At 42.2% G+C, this 16,967-nt stretch overlaps 1 protein-coding gene across 5 annotated transcripts; it reads right to left on the reverse strand.

Annotated features, from left to right (window-relative positions):
• Positions 1–768: 768 nt before the first annotated feature.
• ENPP4 (ectonucleotide pyrophosphatase/phosphodiesterase 4) lies at positions 769–8,596 on the reverse strand. 5 transcript variants are annotated; one of them, XM_018921668.3, is made up of 4 exons: positions 8,385–8,596; positions 5,870–6,732; positions 4,789–4,959; positions 769–2,396 (listed from the first exon to the last, which is right to left on the reverse strand). In XM_018921668.3, exons 2-4 carry the CDS (start codon positions 6,690–6,692, stop codon positions 2,032–2,034), a joined length of 1,359 nt encoding a protein of 452 aa, XP_018777213.2. In that variant the 5' UTR covers positions 6,693–6,732; positions 8,385–8,596; the 3' UTR covers positions 769–2,031. The 5 variants fall into 5 exon arrangements, with proteins under 5 accessions (XP_018777213.2, XP_018777209.2, XP_018777199.2 ...); XM_018921664.3 differs by having other exon boundaries at positions 8,406–8,595; XM_018921654.3 differs by having other exon boundaries at positions 8,245–8,388.
• Between the last annotated feature and the right edge of the window lie 8,371 nt (positions 8,597–16,967).

The raw sequence follows: 16,967 nt of genomic DNA on the forward strand, positions 1-16,967 counted from the left end.
TTCCTAATCAGTTTTAGCTTCTAGAAAAAAACCCCAAACTCACAGGTAGAGGACAGGATGTTTGCCAGAAAGGTAAACTCAGTCAAGCCTTTCCAAACACAGGTGATGCAAAGCATGTCCAGTAATTCTCTGACTGACCCTCTGAGGACCCCACTCTGGATTAGCAGAATTACCAGAACCTAACAAAACTCTCTCCAACATAGGAATTCAAGTATACTCCCTTTTACAGCATATCTAAGCCTAGCTTCTATCCTGCAACACATTCCCTTTGTAGTTACTCATTAACCTGACCTCTTGGTGCATGTAATTAATTAATTTTAATATGGCAGGATGAGGAAGTGACTCTGTGTTCAGTTCAGCTACTAGAATATCAACAGGCTAAAATCCAGTACCCTGTCAGTAACAGCACAGATTTTTCAAGGGGCCTGAGCCTTTTCAATTAATCTGAACTCTTTCAAGTTCAGATTAATTCAGAGTAAAGCCATTAGTAAGTAATAATTAGTAGTTATTAAAAAAAAAAAAAAAAGCAGAAGTGGTTAGGTTTTGAATTGTGCTTTTAATCAAGTAAAATGAAATCCCTGGAGAGGAAGACACACATTACTAAAACTTCCACACATTTGTAAAACTCAAATTTATTTTTTCCAGTGGGCAGTTCAAAGTAACCCCTTCCCTCCAAAGTTCCTGCTCCCTCCCTGTTGGATCACTAAAAGGCTGTGGCCAACACCAAACTGCAATGAATCTGAAGCTGTGAAAGAGAAACACCATTGCTATCAGGTATCTGTCACTTTATTTTTTAAAGCCATCAGACTTGTAGGAAAGGGACCTGATAACTGTAGTTCTCTTTTTGGGTTAGCAATAACAATTTTACCTCACTGAAAGATAAGGTACCATTTGAGGCTTTCTCAATCAAACTATTTTTTTACAGCAAGTTACTAGATGACCATTAACAAAGAATAAAGAGTTTCAATTAGGAGAACAGTTAGCTCTGGTCTTCAGCAGGAATTTCCATCTATGTACTTCAAGCATTATAGAGAATTTGTTTAATTAAGATCTGCTAACTTCTTCCTTTAAATTTCCAGAGTTAAAATATTTTAAGTTTGAAATCCTTGCTTGACAACATGCACATCAAACTTTCAGTTGTTGCTTTTTAGCACAAGAGCCTTCAAGAGACAATTATGAGCTGGTACACAGGGCAGAACCACCTTTATCTCAAGACAACCTTCAGCAGAATTTACTCCTGAGGAATTTTTGATAGGGTTCAGGAGCAAAATGATTTTACACTACAGCTGATGAAAATGGGTAATTCAAAGACTCCCAGGTTAAACTGACTTTCTTGAGATATAAGGCAGCAGTGCCATCCCAGCTAGACCTGTGGATCTAAGTCATCCAGAGACATATCCAGAAATGCCAGATCCACATGCCCAGGCTTGTAAGTGCTGAACCACATAGTTTATTGCTCAAAATAGAAGAGATATGCACCAGTTCTTTATTCACTGACTTCTATTATCTTTCTCAGAAATTTCTTGTCACATTGCTGACTTAGGGTAGAAACAGAAGTCTCAGATCTTCTCTTTCCCCAATTTAAGGGCACACCAGAATATACTCTCTAAACAATGCTAACTCCTAACTGTCAATAAAGTTTTTCTTTCCAACACAGCTGCAAGGACACTAAAAGTAATTAATATTAATTTAATACAAAAAAGCAATTATCATTTACAAATATTAAAATTCACTTTGTCTATTCTGGCTAGTCATACTCTGGCTAGTCTCCTTCTGCAAATGTTCAGAAGAGGCTTGAATGAAAAACTAAGCATCCTTATTTTGTTAAGCATCTCTTCCAGTAAAAAGCCACCTGTTCACTGTTTGGTTATGAAAATATTTTTATATTACACTAGTCACACAAATCAGCAGGGTCTGGCTGTACAGTATTTTACACAGATAAAGTGCATAAACAAAGAATGCCATCCAGTGCAAATTGAAACTGTTTTCCTGAAATCAAAATGTAGGAAGCGAGGCTCGGCTCCCTCCACGCTATCCAATCAAAGGATCATCGTCATCGCTCTGTAACTGGAGCCGGGCAAAGGGCCGGGAGGGAGCCACTCTGTTCTTGGAGATGATGATAATGCAGGTGAAAGTGCTCAGGACCATGAAAACCCCGATGACGATCCCAATGGCCTCAGGGACGCTGATGCACCACTGGTCAGCCAGCAGGCACTTGGCGTTGGCAAAGGTGCCGTTGTGCGGCCGCGGGGCGAGCCCCAGCACGTGGCACATCATGGGGTAGATGTCCACGTTGGCCAGGCTGCCGTGGCTGTAGCCGCGCCGGAAGGCCGGACCGCGCGCGGCCAGGAACGGGTGCATGCTGGGCAGGGCGTTGTCATAGCCGTGGTCCCCCACTGCAGCGGGGCAAGCACACAGTTACTGTCACAGCCTCTGCTGCAAAGCCACTGCTCCCCTCCCCATCTCCCCCAGCCACAAAGCACGTGTGCTCACCAAAGGTTAACGCACAACAGAAAAGCAGCTGTCAGATCAACCACAGAAGGAAGCCAGAGTTCCTTCTCTCTTCCCCCAAACCCTGCAAGTCTTTTCCCATACTGGCCTTTCCCCATGGTTCCCCCTCCTATTAATCTCTTTTCCTTTCAGTGCTTAACATTTCCAGTGTTCCCCTTCCGATTCTTCAGGCCAAAGTTGAAAAGGAGGTTGCCATTCTACAGTGAGTCAATAGATACAATGCAAATTTTCACTCCTCAGATTTTAGAAAGTCATCTCTTCTTGCAGAGTGGGCACTTTAATTACTTATTAAAAATCAGGCACCTTTCCCTTGATAGTGCTCAGTTTGAGCATATTAAATACCCTCAATTCATGCTTATCAGATAAAGTACTTCAGCTGAAGGGATACCCAGAGAGTCAAAACCGAAAGACAAAGGATCACTGTGCCTCTGGCAGGCACACAGCAAAACCTTTGTGGCTAAAAGGTCAGGAGAACTTGGACATCTGGTAGGTTTTAAAGACTATAAACAGCTAAAGAGCAGCCATTGTCAAATTTCCTAACAGCATTCCTGAAAAACCTGTCTAAGGTGCCAGAAGTCTCTCACAGTGCAGTATTTGAGGGACTGCATTTAAGTTTGAGTCCATTTCTTAGTAACAGTGGAGGAATATCCCTGAGAACTCTTGGGTGCATCCCTGAAGCTTCTGATGCAAAACATCCAGATTCCAACTGATTATGTCACACCCACCACTTCACTGAGCTTCCTCTAGCCCTTTTTAATGTTTTCTACCATTCTGTTACCACGTATTGTTTGTTTTGACTCATGTTTCTAGATTGTTTTCCCTGCCTTTTACTACTTGATTGTTCTGAACAGAGCTACTCCAAGTTCCCTCTCCAATGAAGTTCCCATTTTTTCACCTCTGAAGTAGGATTCTGGTATGTGGAGTTTCTGGTACATTTGCACAGTGCTGCCACTTTGTCTGTGAAGACAATAAACCTTAAACAGGCTTTTAGGCTAAAACCTCATCTGCCTGATTCTGGGAAGCCTTCACAAATAAAATTCATTGAAAAGAGATTTACTTCAACTGCTACAATGCTGTTCCTTATAAATATTCACTTACTATTTTTAGGTACATGAAATTGAATCTAAGCAGAAACAAGAAAAAGAGAACTCCGATCAGAGAACACCTGTGCTACATGTTGCCAAACTGAAGATAATTGAAGCAAATCCATGGGGAAATTAAAACATAAACAGATCCTGCATTAAAAAGTAGTACTTCTGGACAAATACTGAAAAAAACTGAACTTTATTCTGCAAAGGGCAGATAGTAAGATCAGCCAAACTGGGTGCAATCAGGATTTCACACCACTCGACACCCTGTCTCTAAGCAGTCATACAGGGAAGTATCCAAGTGGGATATATCCCTGACCCTACCAACCAGCCTGAGCTGTTGGCTGCTCAGAAACTTCCCAGAAGTTGGTACTTCTGTATTTAATTTCTATTCATGGATTTTCCTACCAAGAATCTGTCTAATCACTTTCTAAACACACATATACACACACACACACACTCTGAGCCTTCATCTGCAACCAGAATTACAGGTTGAATTTTCATACTATTAAAACAAGGAAATCTATCTGGAATTTCTTCTTTGAGATACACTTTCATGTGACTGTTGCATTTTTTTCTGTAAATTATCCATGCCTCTTGTCTGCCAAAAAAAAACCCTGCATGTGGAACACCTGGAAATATATACACCCACATACAAAACCATATATATGTATGTGTAACTTGACATTCTAGCAGGAAGAAAGTGCACAGCATAGCAAGACACTGAGAAGTGACACCTGTTGAGTTTTGTCTTTCAAACATGCTGCTGTGTTCCTACTATTTTTAGTATTTCCTGCCATTTACTTTCCTTCCCTAGAACACATACTGTAATATTAAATGTTGTGTGTTGCATGCTTCGATTCATGTACCCCTACATGTGTATTTTATATACAATAAATGTCAAACCGCACTCCAGGGAAAGCTTGAGACAGACTGCTACCCTGCCTAAGATAACTCAGACTATTAAGTCAAACATGACAAAGTGTTTCACCCAACAGAATATTCCCCATCTCCTCCTCATCTGTTAAACACTCCAGGCTCAGGCTGAGAATGTTCTAGAAAATGCTGCACTATTCCTAAACCTGCACCTTACCAGGACTCTCCTCACTAAATGAGAACCATCCTGCAGCTGGCTGGAATAGAAATAAGGCAGTTTACCCACACAAGCCACAGAGGAACACACACTTACACTTGGAAAGGGACTCGTTCTGTACAATTGTCCAGCCTTCATCTGCAACCAGAATTATGGGCTGGATTCTCTTGTGATGGCGATAATGGAATCTGTCTGGAATTTCTTCTTTCAGATAAACCTTCATGTGACTGTTGCAATTTTTGAGTAAGTTATACACATCTTCTTTGTCTGCCAAGGAAAATATTGCACGTGAAACAGCAGGAAATTACCTCCTGTTTACTACAATTATCTGTCATTAGACCTAAGATCCATTATTTCAAAATAATAATAATTTTTAAAAAACACATAGAAAAGGATTTTTTTTGCATCCCTTACGAAATGTTGCAATGGTTGAGGTGAATTTCAAAATTTGCTTTCATTTTAAATCAGACTCCTCCCAGATGTGGGTTTGGATGTACAACTCAACTTACCATCTGGGCTTGAATGGCAAAATTCAAGCAGAGAAATCAAGAGAAAGCAATCACCCCCTCAAGTAGTCAATATTTTATCCAATGCAGTATTTTTTTCTTTTTTTAACTGTAGGAACCACTTTGTTTATTAGTCTGGCCACAGAGAGGCCAGTAATGTCATGATTTCAGACATGCCTGCTGGGGACTACTCTGAGACACAAAAATGGAATTCATGGTACAAAATCTTAAGTTTCACTCCCAAAAACAGAAATGGTAAAACGATCAAAGCTGGGAATAGATTCTTGGAAATTTACACAATGACAGTTTTTCTTCTGGATAAACACATGGGTTTATTTTATGCTCACTGTGAATCACAGCTGCATAAACTAAGTGAGCAGGGAAACTAAGTACCCACCTACTTTCTCAACCACCTGTACCAGGGTCATCCTTATCAGCCACAGTAATTTGACAAGAAACTCTCCTTGTCCCACTGATTGCCAAAACAAACTTCCAAATAAAAATAAACCATCATTCTTTAGCTTACTCCTTATGTCAAAGTTTTGCAACATGGACTCCATACGTTTGCAAAAGATTAGAACAGCCTAGCATACTGTGTACTTTTTAGAGGCAAGATAAAGAAGAATTAATTCTCAGTATATGCCTTAAAAAATAACCAAACCCAAACATACTCCGCCTTGGCAGCACTGCAGCAACAGGAGTCCTGTCTATCAGGGTGTAGTTATTGCGCCCGAGGCACTCATCCAGGACAATCAGCTTCTCTGCAGAACAGGAGGCCATTCCATGGTCACTTGTTATTATGACATTTACAGTGTCCCACAGGCCCGATGCCTTCAGTTTGTTCATAAGGAAACCAACATGTTTATCCACTTCTTCTAACACTCTCTGCATGTTCTGGGTATCACTCGGGCCGTACTTGTGCCCGCTCGCATCCGGTTCTTCCCAGTAGAGCACAGCAAAATTGACCACTGGGTCAGAGCTGTTCAGCCACTCAACAATTCTCTCCACTCTCTCCTCAAACTTCACAGAGAAGTTGTACTTCATAAAGAAGTGAGGGGTTGTGTTGTTGATTTTTACATCACTACCGGGCCACATTGCAGCAGCACTTGCTCCCTTTCCTTGTTGTTGGTTTGTTACCCAAATTGGAACTGCATCATTCCACCAGAAGGGATCTGAATCATTGAACTGTGAAAAATTTTTCTTGGCATCTGCATCGTACATGTCATTAGCCACAATGCCATGGCTTTCCTCATATAAACCTGTCACTATGGTGTAATGGTTTGGGAAGGTCTTGGTGATAAAAGTATTCCTGACTTCTTTTACAAGCACACCATTCTCAATGAATTCCTGCAGATGTGGAAGTTTGTAGGTTTCCAAGTAGTCAGCCCTGAAGCCATCAAAGGACACGAGGAGCAACTTGGGTACCGAGTCACCAGCTGAGTGAGCACAACAGAGGAGGATTTCAGCAAAAAACAATATCAACATCGAGCTCATTGTGGAGACTTTGAAGCTTCCAGCAGGTAATCAGATGCACCTGAAAAATTTAAACAGACAAGGCATGTAACCAAAACAATTCTAATGTGACCAGTTTAACTAGCTATGCATTATATACATCTTCCTTCCAGAGGGTAATTTCAAAACACTCAGTCTAAACAACCACGCGAGTCAACAGTGGATTTCCCTACTGACTTCAGGGGTTTCTCACATATTGTCAGTTCTTCATATATTAAAACAAATGTGCAGAGATTTTTTCCACTGAAGACTAAATGAAAGGAAGGATTGTTTTCTTTTGATCAGTTACTCCATTGTTGTGTGTGTCCTATTCCAATTCTACATTCCAAGACAGAAAATCAGTATTTTTCCTCGTGTTCAAGCACAGGCACAAGCACTTGAACAGTTCCAGACCCACATTTAAGAGTCCTCTGCAGCCATAAATTCTTATTACACATTACTATTCATGTCAGCAGTGTTTCCTACTATAATTGTAGTTTTCCTTCTTCATCTCACTTTTCTTTTTATGGTTTCCACCCTCTAGAGTTGCTGGAAGACTTTTCAGCCTTTCAACAGTCCCATTTACTCACTGCTCATTCCGTACACAGAACTGTCAGGAGAAACTTCTCCTAAGCTGCTCTACATCTACCATAAAAGCACTTAAATCTGTCCTTTTTACACCACACTTTTCTCTCTATAAAAAACCCAAAATTAATAACCTTAGCTATGAGGTAAGTATTTCTCAGCAAGGAATTAATAGTTATGAGTGCCAGGTATAATCTGCAACCTCTGATCCTCTCTTAATGTATTATGTGTGACTTAAGCACTCTGTTTAGGAAGCTACAGAACGATGCTCTCAGTCTTTAGAAGAGGAAGTGAAGCTCCAGGTTTCACAAAACCTTCTGCAATACTGTTAGGCAGCATACTTGCTTCTCAAGAAGAGCCCCATTCCCGCAATTTTTCCTTTTATATTTCTTTTGGCCTTTATCTTCCTTTATGTGCAGACAAACTAATTCTAGGAGGCACAGCAGCTGCCTTACCAGCATTTTTAACATCAATCCTTCCCGCAAGCTCCTAAAAAAGGCAGGTTTATTTTAAAGGCGTAAGGAGCTTTAATGTTAGCTTTAAAGGTAGTTTTAGCAGCGACGGGAATTCAAAGTACGGGAAGCCACCCCCCGCCCCGGTCTCCAGTTAAATTGTCGGCAGAAGATACAAAAGTTGGAAGGATCGTCAAAAACAGCACTAAGGCATCTCTCAGCACCGAGGACTTGGAGGACACACGCCTTTTAAAGACGAAAAAGGAGAAAATAAATGGGAAGCGCAACGCAGCGGCGAGATCACCCCTTCGATGCTGTCAGGTGCTCTAAAAAGCAGAACCAGAGTTTTCCACAGCGCAGTAAGAGGCAAACCCGCGGCGTTCCCTTCGGAATGCTCCGCAGCTGCTTAGCACCGGCGTTTTTATACACAAACGGCACGCTCTAACCAAAAATTAACTCTGCGCTAGGCAAACCCAGCAAAGCAAGCCAGCTGTGAAATACCACCTACGCTAGACCACCTGCTCCCGCGCCTCCCGACCAGGTCTTGGAATTGCTCGGCTCGGTCAGAACGGAGGTTATTCCGCCTGCAAAGCGCGCACACGCGGCACCGCCGCACACCGGGCACTCCGGGTCGGTTTCCCCCGCGCCTGTCCCTCACCCGCACTCAGACCGGGCTCACCGTCCCCACAGCGTCCAGCCGCGGGACGCCCCGGTCCCGTCGGGGCCCCACCGTGAGGTCCCGCTCCGGCTCTGCTCGGGCCGGGACGCGCGGGCGGCACCGGAGGTGACCGGGGGCAGCGGGGGTGGGGGTTCAGCGCCTGCGCACCCGCCGCCCGCGCAGCCCCAACCGGCAACTGACGGGCGCTGCGGGGGGGACGCGGGAGCTCATCGGCGAGCGCGGCCTCCGCCCCCCATGATTGGCTGCGGGCCCGCTGGCGGGAGATCCAATTGGCTGCGGTGTGGGGGGCGTGGCGCTGGGATGAACGGCGGGGGCGGGGGGAAGAGCGGGAAGTGAGGGGCGGGCGGTGAGAGGGTTTGTGAGGGATATGGGAGGGAGGGAGGCGGCAGCGGCGTGCTGTGGGAGCACCGGGGAATTTCTGTGACTGAAGTGTCACAGAGTCAATTAGATGGAAAAGAGTTCTGAGATTGTCGAGTTCAACCTACGGCCGATTACTACTTTGTCAACTACACCATGTCTCTCAACTCACCATGTCGCGTCCAGTCTTTCCTTAAACACCTCCAGGGACAGTGACTCCACCGGCTTCCCTCGGCAGCCCATTCTAATGTCTAACTGTTGGAGAACCCTTTTTGTGGAGAAATTATTTTTAATGTCCAACTAAAAACCTTCCGTGGTGCAGCTTGAGACAAGACCTCTTGTCCCGTCCTTGTTCCCTGGGAGCAGAGCCCGACCCCAACCTGGTGTCCCCTCCTGTCAGGGAGCTGTGGAGAGCCAGAATATCCCCCCTGAGCCTCCTTTTCTCCAGGCTGAGCCCCTTTCCCAGCTCCCTCAGCTGCCCCTCCTCAGACCTGTTCTCCAGACCCTTCCCCAGCTCCATACCCTTCCCTGGACAGGAAGAAAATGGAGCTGGGAAAGGGTCGCTCCAGCCCCTCAATATCCTTCTTAGCTGAGGGGCCCTTCCAGAACTGGGCCCAGCCCTCGAGGTGGCCTCAGCAGTGCCCAGCACAGGGGACAGTCACTGCCCTGGCCCTGCTGCCACACACCGGGATGAAGGGGGCAGAGCTGAGGGGAGCCATGGGGGCTGTGGGATGAAGCCCTCCCAAGCAGAGCAATGCGGTGCTTCCAGGGAGCTCAGGGGTTTGTCAGGGATGGGCTGTACCCCCGGACAGGGATGCAGCTCACTTTGGGGCTGTTTGCTGCGCTTCCCGTCGTTGTAGAAGGGCACCGTGAGGCGAGGCTGTGATGCGACACGTCCTTTGGAGTGTCCCGGTGTTTTCCCAGCACGCCCATTATCTCCTGCCTCCTCTGCAGGTGCCCGGCAGCCCCAGGCTGTCACCTTTTCGAGGCAGTGCTGCTCGTCAGCATGACTCCTCCATGACTCCTCCATGACTCCATCTCCCTTTTGGTCACACAGCTCTGTAAGTTGGCTGTTCATATTCCTTCATACACACTGCCTTTTTGTGGTCTCTTGTGGGGAAAAAAAAATAAATTGTTTACCCTAAAAGTCAGAATACAGGCAGGAAATGGTTAGGTGTTGCTGAATGAACTCTGAGTGCCACTGCAGCAGTGTGTACTACAGTGAGTTGAGATCTGTTTTGGGTCCTGGAGTAAGTTTGCTACATAAATTAAGGGAAATAGTTTACATTCCCATGGTTTTCCTTTTTATTATGAGAAGGGATTATTAATTCTGCAAAACCTGTTAAGTTACTAGTGCTGAAAAACAATGAGACCAGCTCTGTGTAAACAGAGAAATGAAGCATCCTGTAATAGCACGAAGCACAAATCATCACTATTTTAAATTTCGTCCTAAAAACTGAGCAAAAGAGATGCTTATGGCTTCATAAGTGATTGAAGTGGATCTGAATTTCATTCTGTGTACCCTGCTAGATGTTTATTTTGCAGGTAGTGTAGAGTTCAGCTTGTTTCTTCCTGATGGCTTTCACATATGTATGAGTTAAGCAGGTTTTGTTACCTGTGTGTGCCAGCTGTGCAGTGGCTCTAAAATGTGGTACAATAGGCTGAATAAAGTGACACACCCCTGATTCACCTTGATTTATGGAATGTAGCAGGTGTGGCAAAACACAGGCCTGTAAAAGAGGGGAAAAAAAAACATCTTCAGCTACTCAGTTGTTATGTGTCAAGTTCAAGTCAAGGTCCTTGTGTGTTTTTTTTTTTTTTTCCCTGAGTCTCTTTTTGATTACACAAATTCAGCTTTGTGAATATGCACATGACAGCTGATCATGTGGAGGAGGGATACGTTCTTTAAAAATTACTTTGTTGTATTGCCTTAAAAATATATATTTTACACAAAGTGAACTAGAGCTCCAGAGAATGTATAACAGACCAGGTGCAATATTTTTGACTAATTTCATGAAGTTACTATTGAGCTCTTGATAAAAACTTTATGTACAGACGCAGGCAACTTTTAAGCACTGAGGCTCTTTTGCCAGCCTACTTTTGCAGCATACTCACTCAGCTATTCAGTCCTGAAAGCTGTGAGTAATCTCTTGTTTACCCTTGCCCACATACTTTGAAAACCATTTGCAGTGTTCACTTATTCACGAGCCCAGCCTAATGTGTTGTGCCCAGTTTGACACATCATACAGACAGCACACCACAGCAGCTCTGATCTCTGAGCTGCTCTAGCCAGTATGTATCTAATGTGTTTAATACAGCTCTTGGTTCCATTTACAGTGTTTGCCTACAAGAAAGGGCCGAGTTACATGTCTGCTTACATTAAGAGGAGTAAAACTGAGCACTACTGAGATGTTTGCCTTTCTTCACCTTGTCTCTCTGATGTATTTTAGCCTATACTGGACTTTAGAAGCTGCAGTTCTAAGCACTGGATGCTGCCAGAGCTGTCCAGATTTATTGCTGGAGTACAATTGAGCATTTGCAGCTCAAAAACCATTGGTCAATGCCAGGAAGTAAAGAGCAGGCAACCTCAAAATATTCTCAGGGGTTGCTAGGTTTGGTACAACACTTAGATGAGAAACCATGCCCTCTAGCTAGCAGTGTTGTAGAGGTGAAGCAACTGAATTTATCTGGATTAATTAAATTTGGGGTTAACTTGGACTAATTTAATTTGGATTGTTCAGCCTGGAGAAGAGAAGCTTAGGGGTGTCCTAGCTCTGGCCTTCCATCACCTGAAGTGCCAGCAAGAAAGATGGAGAGGGACTTTTTAAAAGAACCTAGACAAGGGGGAATGGCTTCAAATTTAAAGAGAGCAAGTTTAGATTGGAAATTAGGAAAAAAAGTCCTCCCTGTGAGGGTGGTGAGGCCCTGGCACAGGTTGCCTAGAGAAGCTGTGGCTGCTCCATCCCTAGAAGTGTCCAAGGTCAGGTTGGAAGGGGCTTGGAGCAACCTGGGCACAGTGGAAGATGTCCCTGCCCTGTATTGCATACTTTCCTGAACAAGAAATATTTCCTGTATTTCCAGTTTTATTCTCAGTTTTATCCATGTGATGGAGACCTCTGAAACCGTGTTTCCATTTTTGCTCAGTGGTTTTTTTAAATCTGTCATTTAACCGATAATTTACTGTGTTTTGATGCATCTTTATAAAATTGAGATAAAAAAAAAAAAAATAGACGTTTCATGAAACCATAAAAAGAGCTGGGTAAGTAACAGCTGTTAAACTTTGTTAGACCTTAAGCTTTTAGTGCCCATTTAATCCAAAGCATTGCTTGTATAGGGAGGCTATAAAGAAAAAAGGGCTCTTAACCTTTCTGTTTCTCAAACTATGTGGAAGGAGATCCCTAAGGCTGTATGACAGGGTGATACAGAGGACTGTAGTGTCTTTGCCTTCTTTATTTCAGCTACCAGAGCCTCCACTGCAAACAGGCTTGAAACTGGATTGCTGAGCTTTTCAAGGGTAGTTTCAGAGATAAAAAAGTTTGTTGAAATGATGCCAATTTTTAAAGGCAAATAAAAATGTTTTTCTTGGAGCAGTTAGGCAGATAAAATGTTGGTATTTCTTAGGCTCTCAGGTATTTCAATGGAGTTTCTAAACATGGACTTAAAGACCAAATCAAGTAAAGTTTTACAAAATGAACTGGAGGACCAAAAATAAAGGGCTTTGAAACATCAAAACTGGGAACAATTAGGTGCTGCAGCAGGTAAAGCAGGTTTTCAAATGTATGTTGACAATGACTCCTGGTATTTTTAAAATATAAAATCTGTTGATAACATGAGAATTGAGTGTTCTCTGCCAAGCGATTTTCTCTTGTTTGCATAGTTCCAAGTGGAGGAATGTCTGTCATATGCAGAGTGAAATTTATTGGCTTTAAATATGCTTTTTATGCAGCCAGCAGCCAAGGAAGTCTGGGTGAAGGTGAATCACCATCACTACGGTGGGGTCCTGGATTCGTGAACCAGCCCCTCAAGACTGCAGAATCCAGGTCAGTTTTAGCAGAACAACAGATGGATTTCTGGATGCCTGCTTCAAGGATGTGCTGACTCCTGTATGAAATGTGTTATCCTGAACATTTACCAAACCACTGTCTTCTGAAATAATTCTTTGGTGTGTTTGTTTTCCTTACTGCAGTACAAATAGAATACAGATAAAGGAACAAAATGTGGGATAAAATCTTGTCCTCAAGCTGTTTAGTGCAAGATTGGCAGTGGATAGAGGATTACTGTTGATGAACTGTGCAGAGATGTGGTGCTGCCAACAACACAAGTAAAAGCTGAGGCTGAAAATGGTGCAGGAGTTTGTTTGTGGTTGATTTCCTCCAGATATTGAGTGTTGCTAGGAGTGAAAACAAAGTGGTATGAATTTATTTCAAGTCCCTTGTCGTATGTCTGTAAACCATGACCAGTCTGTCTCCTAGAGCCCACAGTGTAGTTTCGATAATGTCCTTGAACTCCGTGTTGCAAAGCTTTGAAAATTTTGGATCTTTATGAAGGAAAAAAAGTTGTTGTTTTTTTTCTTTTTGCAAAGCCAACATCCTGAATGGCCAGGAACATTCATGATTTTGCATTGAGTGCACTTAAGTGAAAATGAAGGGTCTGATTCTCTGGGATGCTAAGATCCCTCATTTTCTGAGGGACAGTAAACTTTGTTTGCCATCATTCAGTTTCAGGTTCAGTTGTTTCCTAGAATTCTGAGTGTTTTAACCATTCAGGACTTTTTTTGTATCTCTTTGTCTGGAAAAAGATACTTCAGAGCAAGCAACTGAAGAGCCTTAGTTTCTTTAGGTTATGAGGAATGATTTACAGGCTCTTTGCTTAAATTGTGCAAGTATCTTCATTGAGAACAAATAAAACTGAAGGACTCTTTTATTAAACCATTAAAATTATAGGAATATCCAACTGGAAATGAGCAGAGAAATTCCTGTAAAAGGAGGTTGCTATTTTAAACAGGGCTGTGAACTACTGAAGCTATTTGCGGCACTGATGAATGAGTTGAAGTTTATAATATTATGGAATGTTTAGAGTGTGTGCAAAGTTTTGCTTCAATAAAGGTGTACCCAGATAGAAGTCTTCAGAATCTGTACTAAATAGTGTAATGTGGGGTTTTGCCTCTGATTCTTAATCTCTGACAATATGTGAGGTATTCTCTTTAGGCATCTGATATTCTTGTTACTCTTTGTTCTTTCCACCCTTCTTTTCCACTCTGGAGGTGAGGGATAACTGACTATGCAATGCGGGAATTTATTTACAAGTCAGTCTGTCAGTCTTCTGCTTGTCATTTTAAAATAATTGCTAGGTGTACATGCTGATTTCTGTTGGGGTTTCAGGGTGAACTGCTGAAGTTTCAGTAGTAGCCTCAGCAGTCTGAGTGTGCCATTGTCCTTATCCTTCAGATAAATCAGGTTACTCTAAGCAAACAACTTAAATTACCAGTAAATGTCTCTGTATGTTTGAGCTGCTGAACTGAGCTCTGTGTGTCTCTGCAGAGTGAACCAGGCAGTGATCTGGGTTCCTAGCCTCAGTTATGTCCATTTGTGGGCTTCTAAATGTAGATGAATACCAGCCTTGCTGTCTAAACAGACACATTTATTGTAGGGAGCTCTGATAACTGAGCTGTATTAAAGACCATTTTTGTCTCCTTTTGATATAATTATTTCCATCTTTTTCTATGATGTGCTTTGAGGTGCTCATCAGTGTCCACTGGACTGTAGAAAGAATCAGTGATTTGCTTATTCCAGGTGCTGAACACTGGAACACTGCAGGAAACTCTAACTTATGTATGCTAACTGGACTTGTAGTCATGATTCTGGTATGTCTTCCTTTAAAAAGAATAAAGTTGAAGTAAAATCAGAAATTCAGTCATAAAGCAAAAACAAGCTTCTCTTGAAAATAAGGAGTTCTATTGATCATGTTCTTTGTCCTTTTATGAACTTTTCTGCTTATGGTTTTTGTGCTTGTGTTTCTGCAGAGCTGGTGACCAGCATTACCAATGGCTCACGTGGGTCCAGATGGTCAGTGACACAACCTGGATTACAGAATTAGCAGCAGAAAGTATTGTGTTACTAATTTCCACATTAACTCAACACCTTCTATATTTGTGAGCTGAGGAATTTAGGGAATGGATGAAATTGGTGATCTCTGTTTCGTAATCTTGCATTCTCATGGCTTTATGGTGGGACTGTTATTCAGAGGGCTTTAGTTGTGCTGAGACCTTTATTTGCTCTCCTACCTCATACAACCTCTTCCCTCTCACTTCTGTGCAGGAGAGAAGTCTCATTTCACTAGACACTTAGTGATTATTTTCATTGCTCTTGAAGGGTGACAGAGGAAAGAAGAACTTGGATAACTCACAATAAAGAAGGCCACATAAACCGTATTTATTTTTAAATAAACTCACTTTATGCTCTTACTCCTTGTTTTACTTGTGATATTTTAAACCCTCCAGCAGGTGCTGCTGCATCCTGCAAATGTTGTCTTTGTGGAGGAGAAAAAAAGTCATGGACTGGACTACAATTGGACTTTGCTCTTTGTTTTGTGTCATGCATATTTCTGTGTTCTTTTTTTTCCCCTCAAACTGTTTGCCAGGCAAGTTATTAAGGAGAGAGTTTTATGATCCCAGCGAGTTTAATCCTGCAAGCACTCTGTAAGAAGGGGTTGAAGATCAGTGGGAGTTACTGATCAAAGTCATGCTGGGAGCAAGCTGAATAGACCCAGGCAGAAACACATTTGTCTTTCCACAAAATATGAAGAAATCCAAGTGTTTTCTTAGAAGTGAAAAGTAGTCCTAAAAGAAGTTGAATTTATAAAACTTACCAGCTGTTTTATTGCTTTTCTGAAGTTTCTGGAACTTCAGTAATTTAAGTACATGATTTTAAATCAGTCTTATCATTAGCCTTGGTCTTGAGTGCTAGAATTTTGCAAGACAGATTACACAGCACCCATTTCAGTACCTCTGAGTTAGGATTTCCAGAATTTAGTGAGGAATTGTGGCTGAGTTACATACAGCTAATGTAAAGAGATGTGCTTTGTTCTGTTTGGTGATGGATCACTTGTGCCAGGCAGGAATGTGGGGGTAGTAAGAGTTGAAATTAGGCCTTGGTAATGGGTAATGTATCCTTGCAGTCCTTGAGTTGCAGCAGGCCAGAAATGTCCTCATGAACTAAGAGATCTCATTGATCTCTGATACTTTCCTGCATCTTTGTACTGTACAATTACAGTGATTAAACCTGGTTGTGACCATGATCTTGGCACTTTTCTGGTTATCTAGGAGCCCTAAGTTTAAATAAGATGAAATATTGCTTTGCTTTTGATATTTAACTTTAATAGTACTCTAAACATCTTAATATAAGGGTAATGGCAGTTTACTACAGTCATAAATCCCAGGCAGGGTGCACCTGCTATCCTACACTGTGAAACAGCTTGTGTTCCCTTCTTGTTCTGCCTGGAATGGCTTGAATTACCATCTTTCTCTTTCACTTCTCTTCTTTATTTCTTTAAGAAATCTAACCTGGCTGTGGCAGTTACCACTAAGGAAGTTACAAGGATGGGTCAGGAGTACACCTTCATTTTCCTTTTGACTCAACTCCAAAAGACTAAATATAATTCATTTATAAGAATTCATGTAATAATCTATGTAATCCAGATGTAGTAAACATGGAGATCAGAAGTCTTTAGTCAATAAAGCTTGAAGTTCTCATAACTTTAATAGATTGGTAATGTTATAATAATCTGGTAACTGCAGGTTTAGATCTTCCAGAAGTTTCAGCTCTGTTGAATTCAGTTGCTCTGGAATGTGTATCTGTCTCTATAAGGGCAGTTAATTCTTTGCTAAAGCTGGCAGTATTCACCCACTTTAGGTTCTGTGCAGTTTGGTGTGTCTCTCCATTCATTAGAGGGAAGGAACTGTATACACAAGGTGGCAAACAAGATTTCTACAGTGTATGTCTTACAACATGGAGATACATAACCGAAATGTGATTATAATTAATTGATGCATTATGTATATGTAATCATGATTAATAATTCTTCATTGCTTTCTTTTCCTATATTCCCAGGACAGCTCATGAGAGCTTTTATAGATTTGGCCCTAGTTTATAGTTCAGAGGAGGACAATGCCAAATGTGAAATGTGAATGAACTCCCAAAGTGAATG

The sequence above is a fragment of the Serinus canaria genome, chromosome 3, assembly GCF_022539315.1.
Source record: "Serinus canaria isolate serCan28SL12 chromosome 3, serCan2020, whole genome shotgun sequence".
Taxonomy (NCBI): Eukaryota; Metazoa; Chordata; class Aves; order Passeriformes; family Fringillidae; genus Serinus; species Serinus canaria.

Excerpts from the sequence above, each read along its gene's own strand:
- ENPP4 (XM_018921668.3), bottom strand. The coding sequence starts at position 6,692 with ATGAGCTCGATGTTGATATTGTTTTTTGCTGAAATCCTCCTCTGTTGT. Across the intron at positions 4,960-5,869 it reads TGCAGTGCTGCCAAGGCGGA|ACAAAGAAGATGTGTATAAC; the intron begins GTATGTTTGGGT and ends TTTCCTTGGCAG. Across the intron at positions 2,397-4,788 it reads GAACGAGTCCCTTTCCAAGT|TGGGGGACCACGGCTATGAC; the intron begins GTAAGTGTGTGT and ends GCCCCGCTGCAG.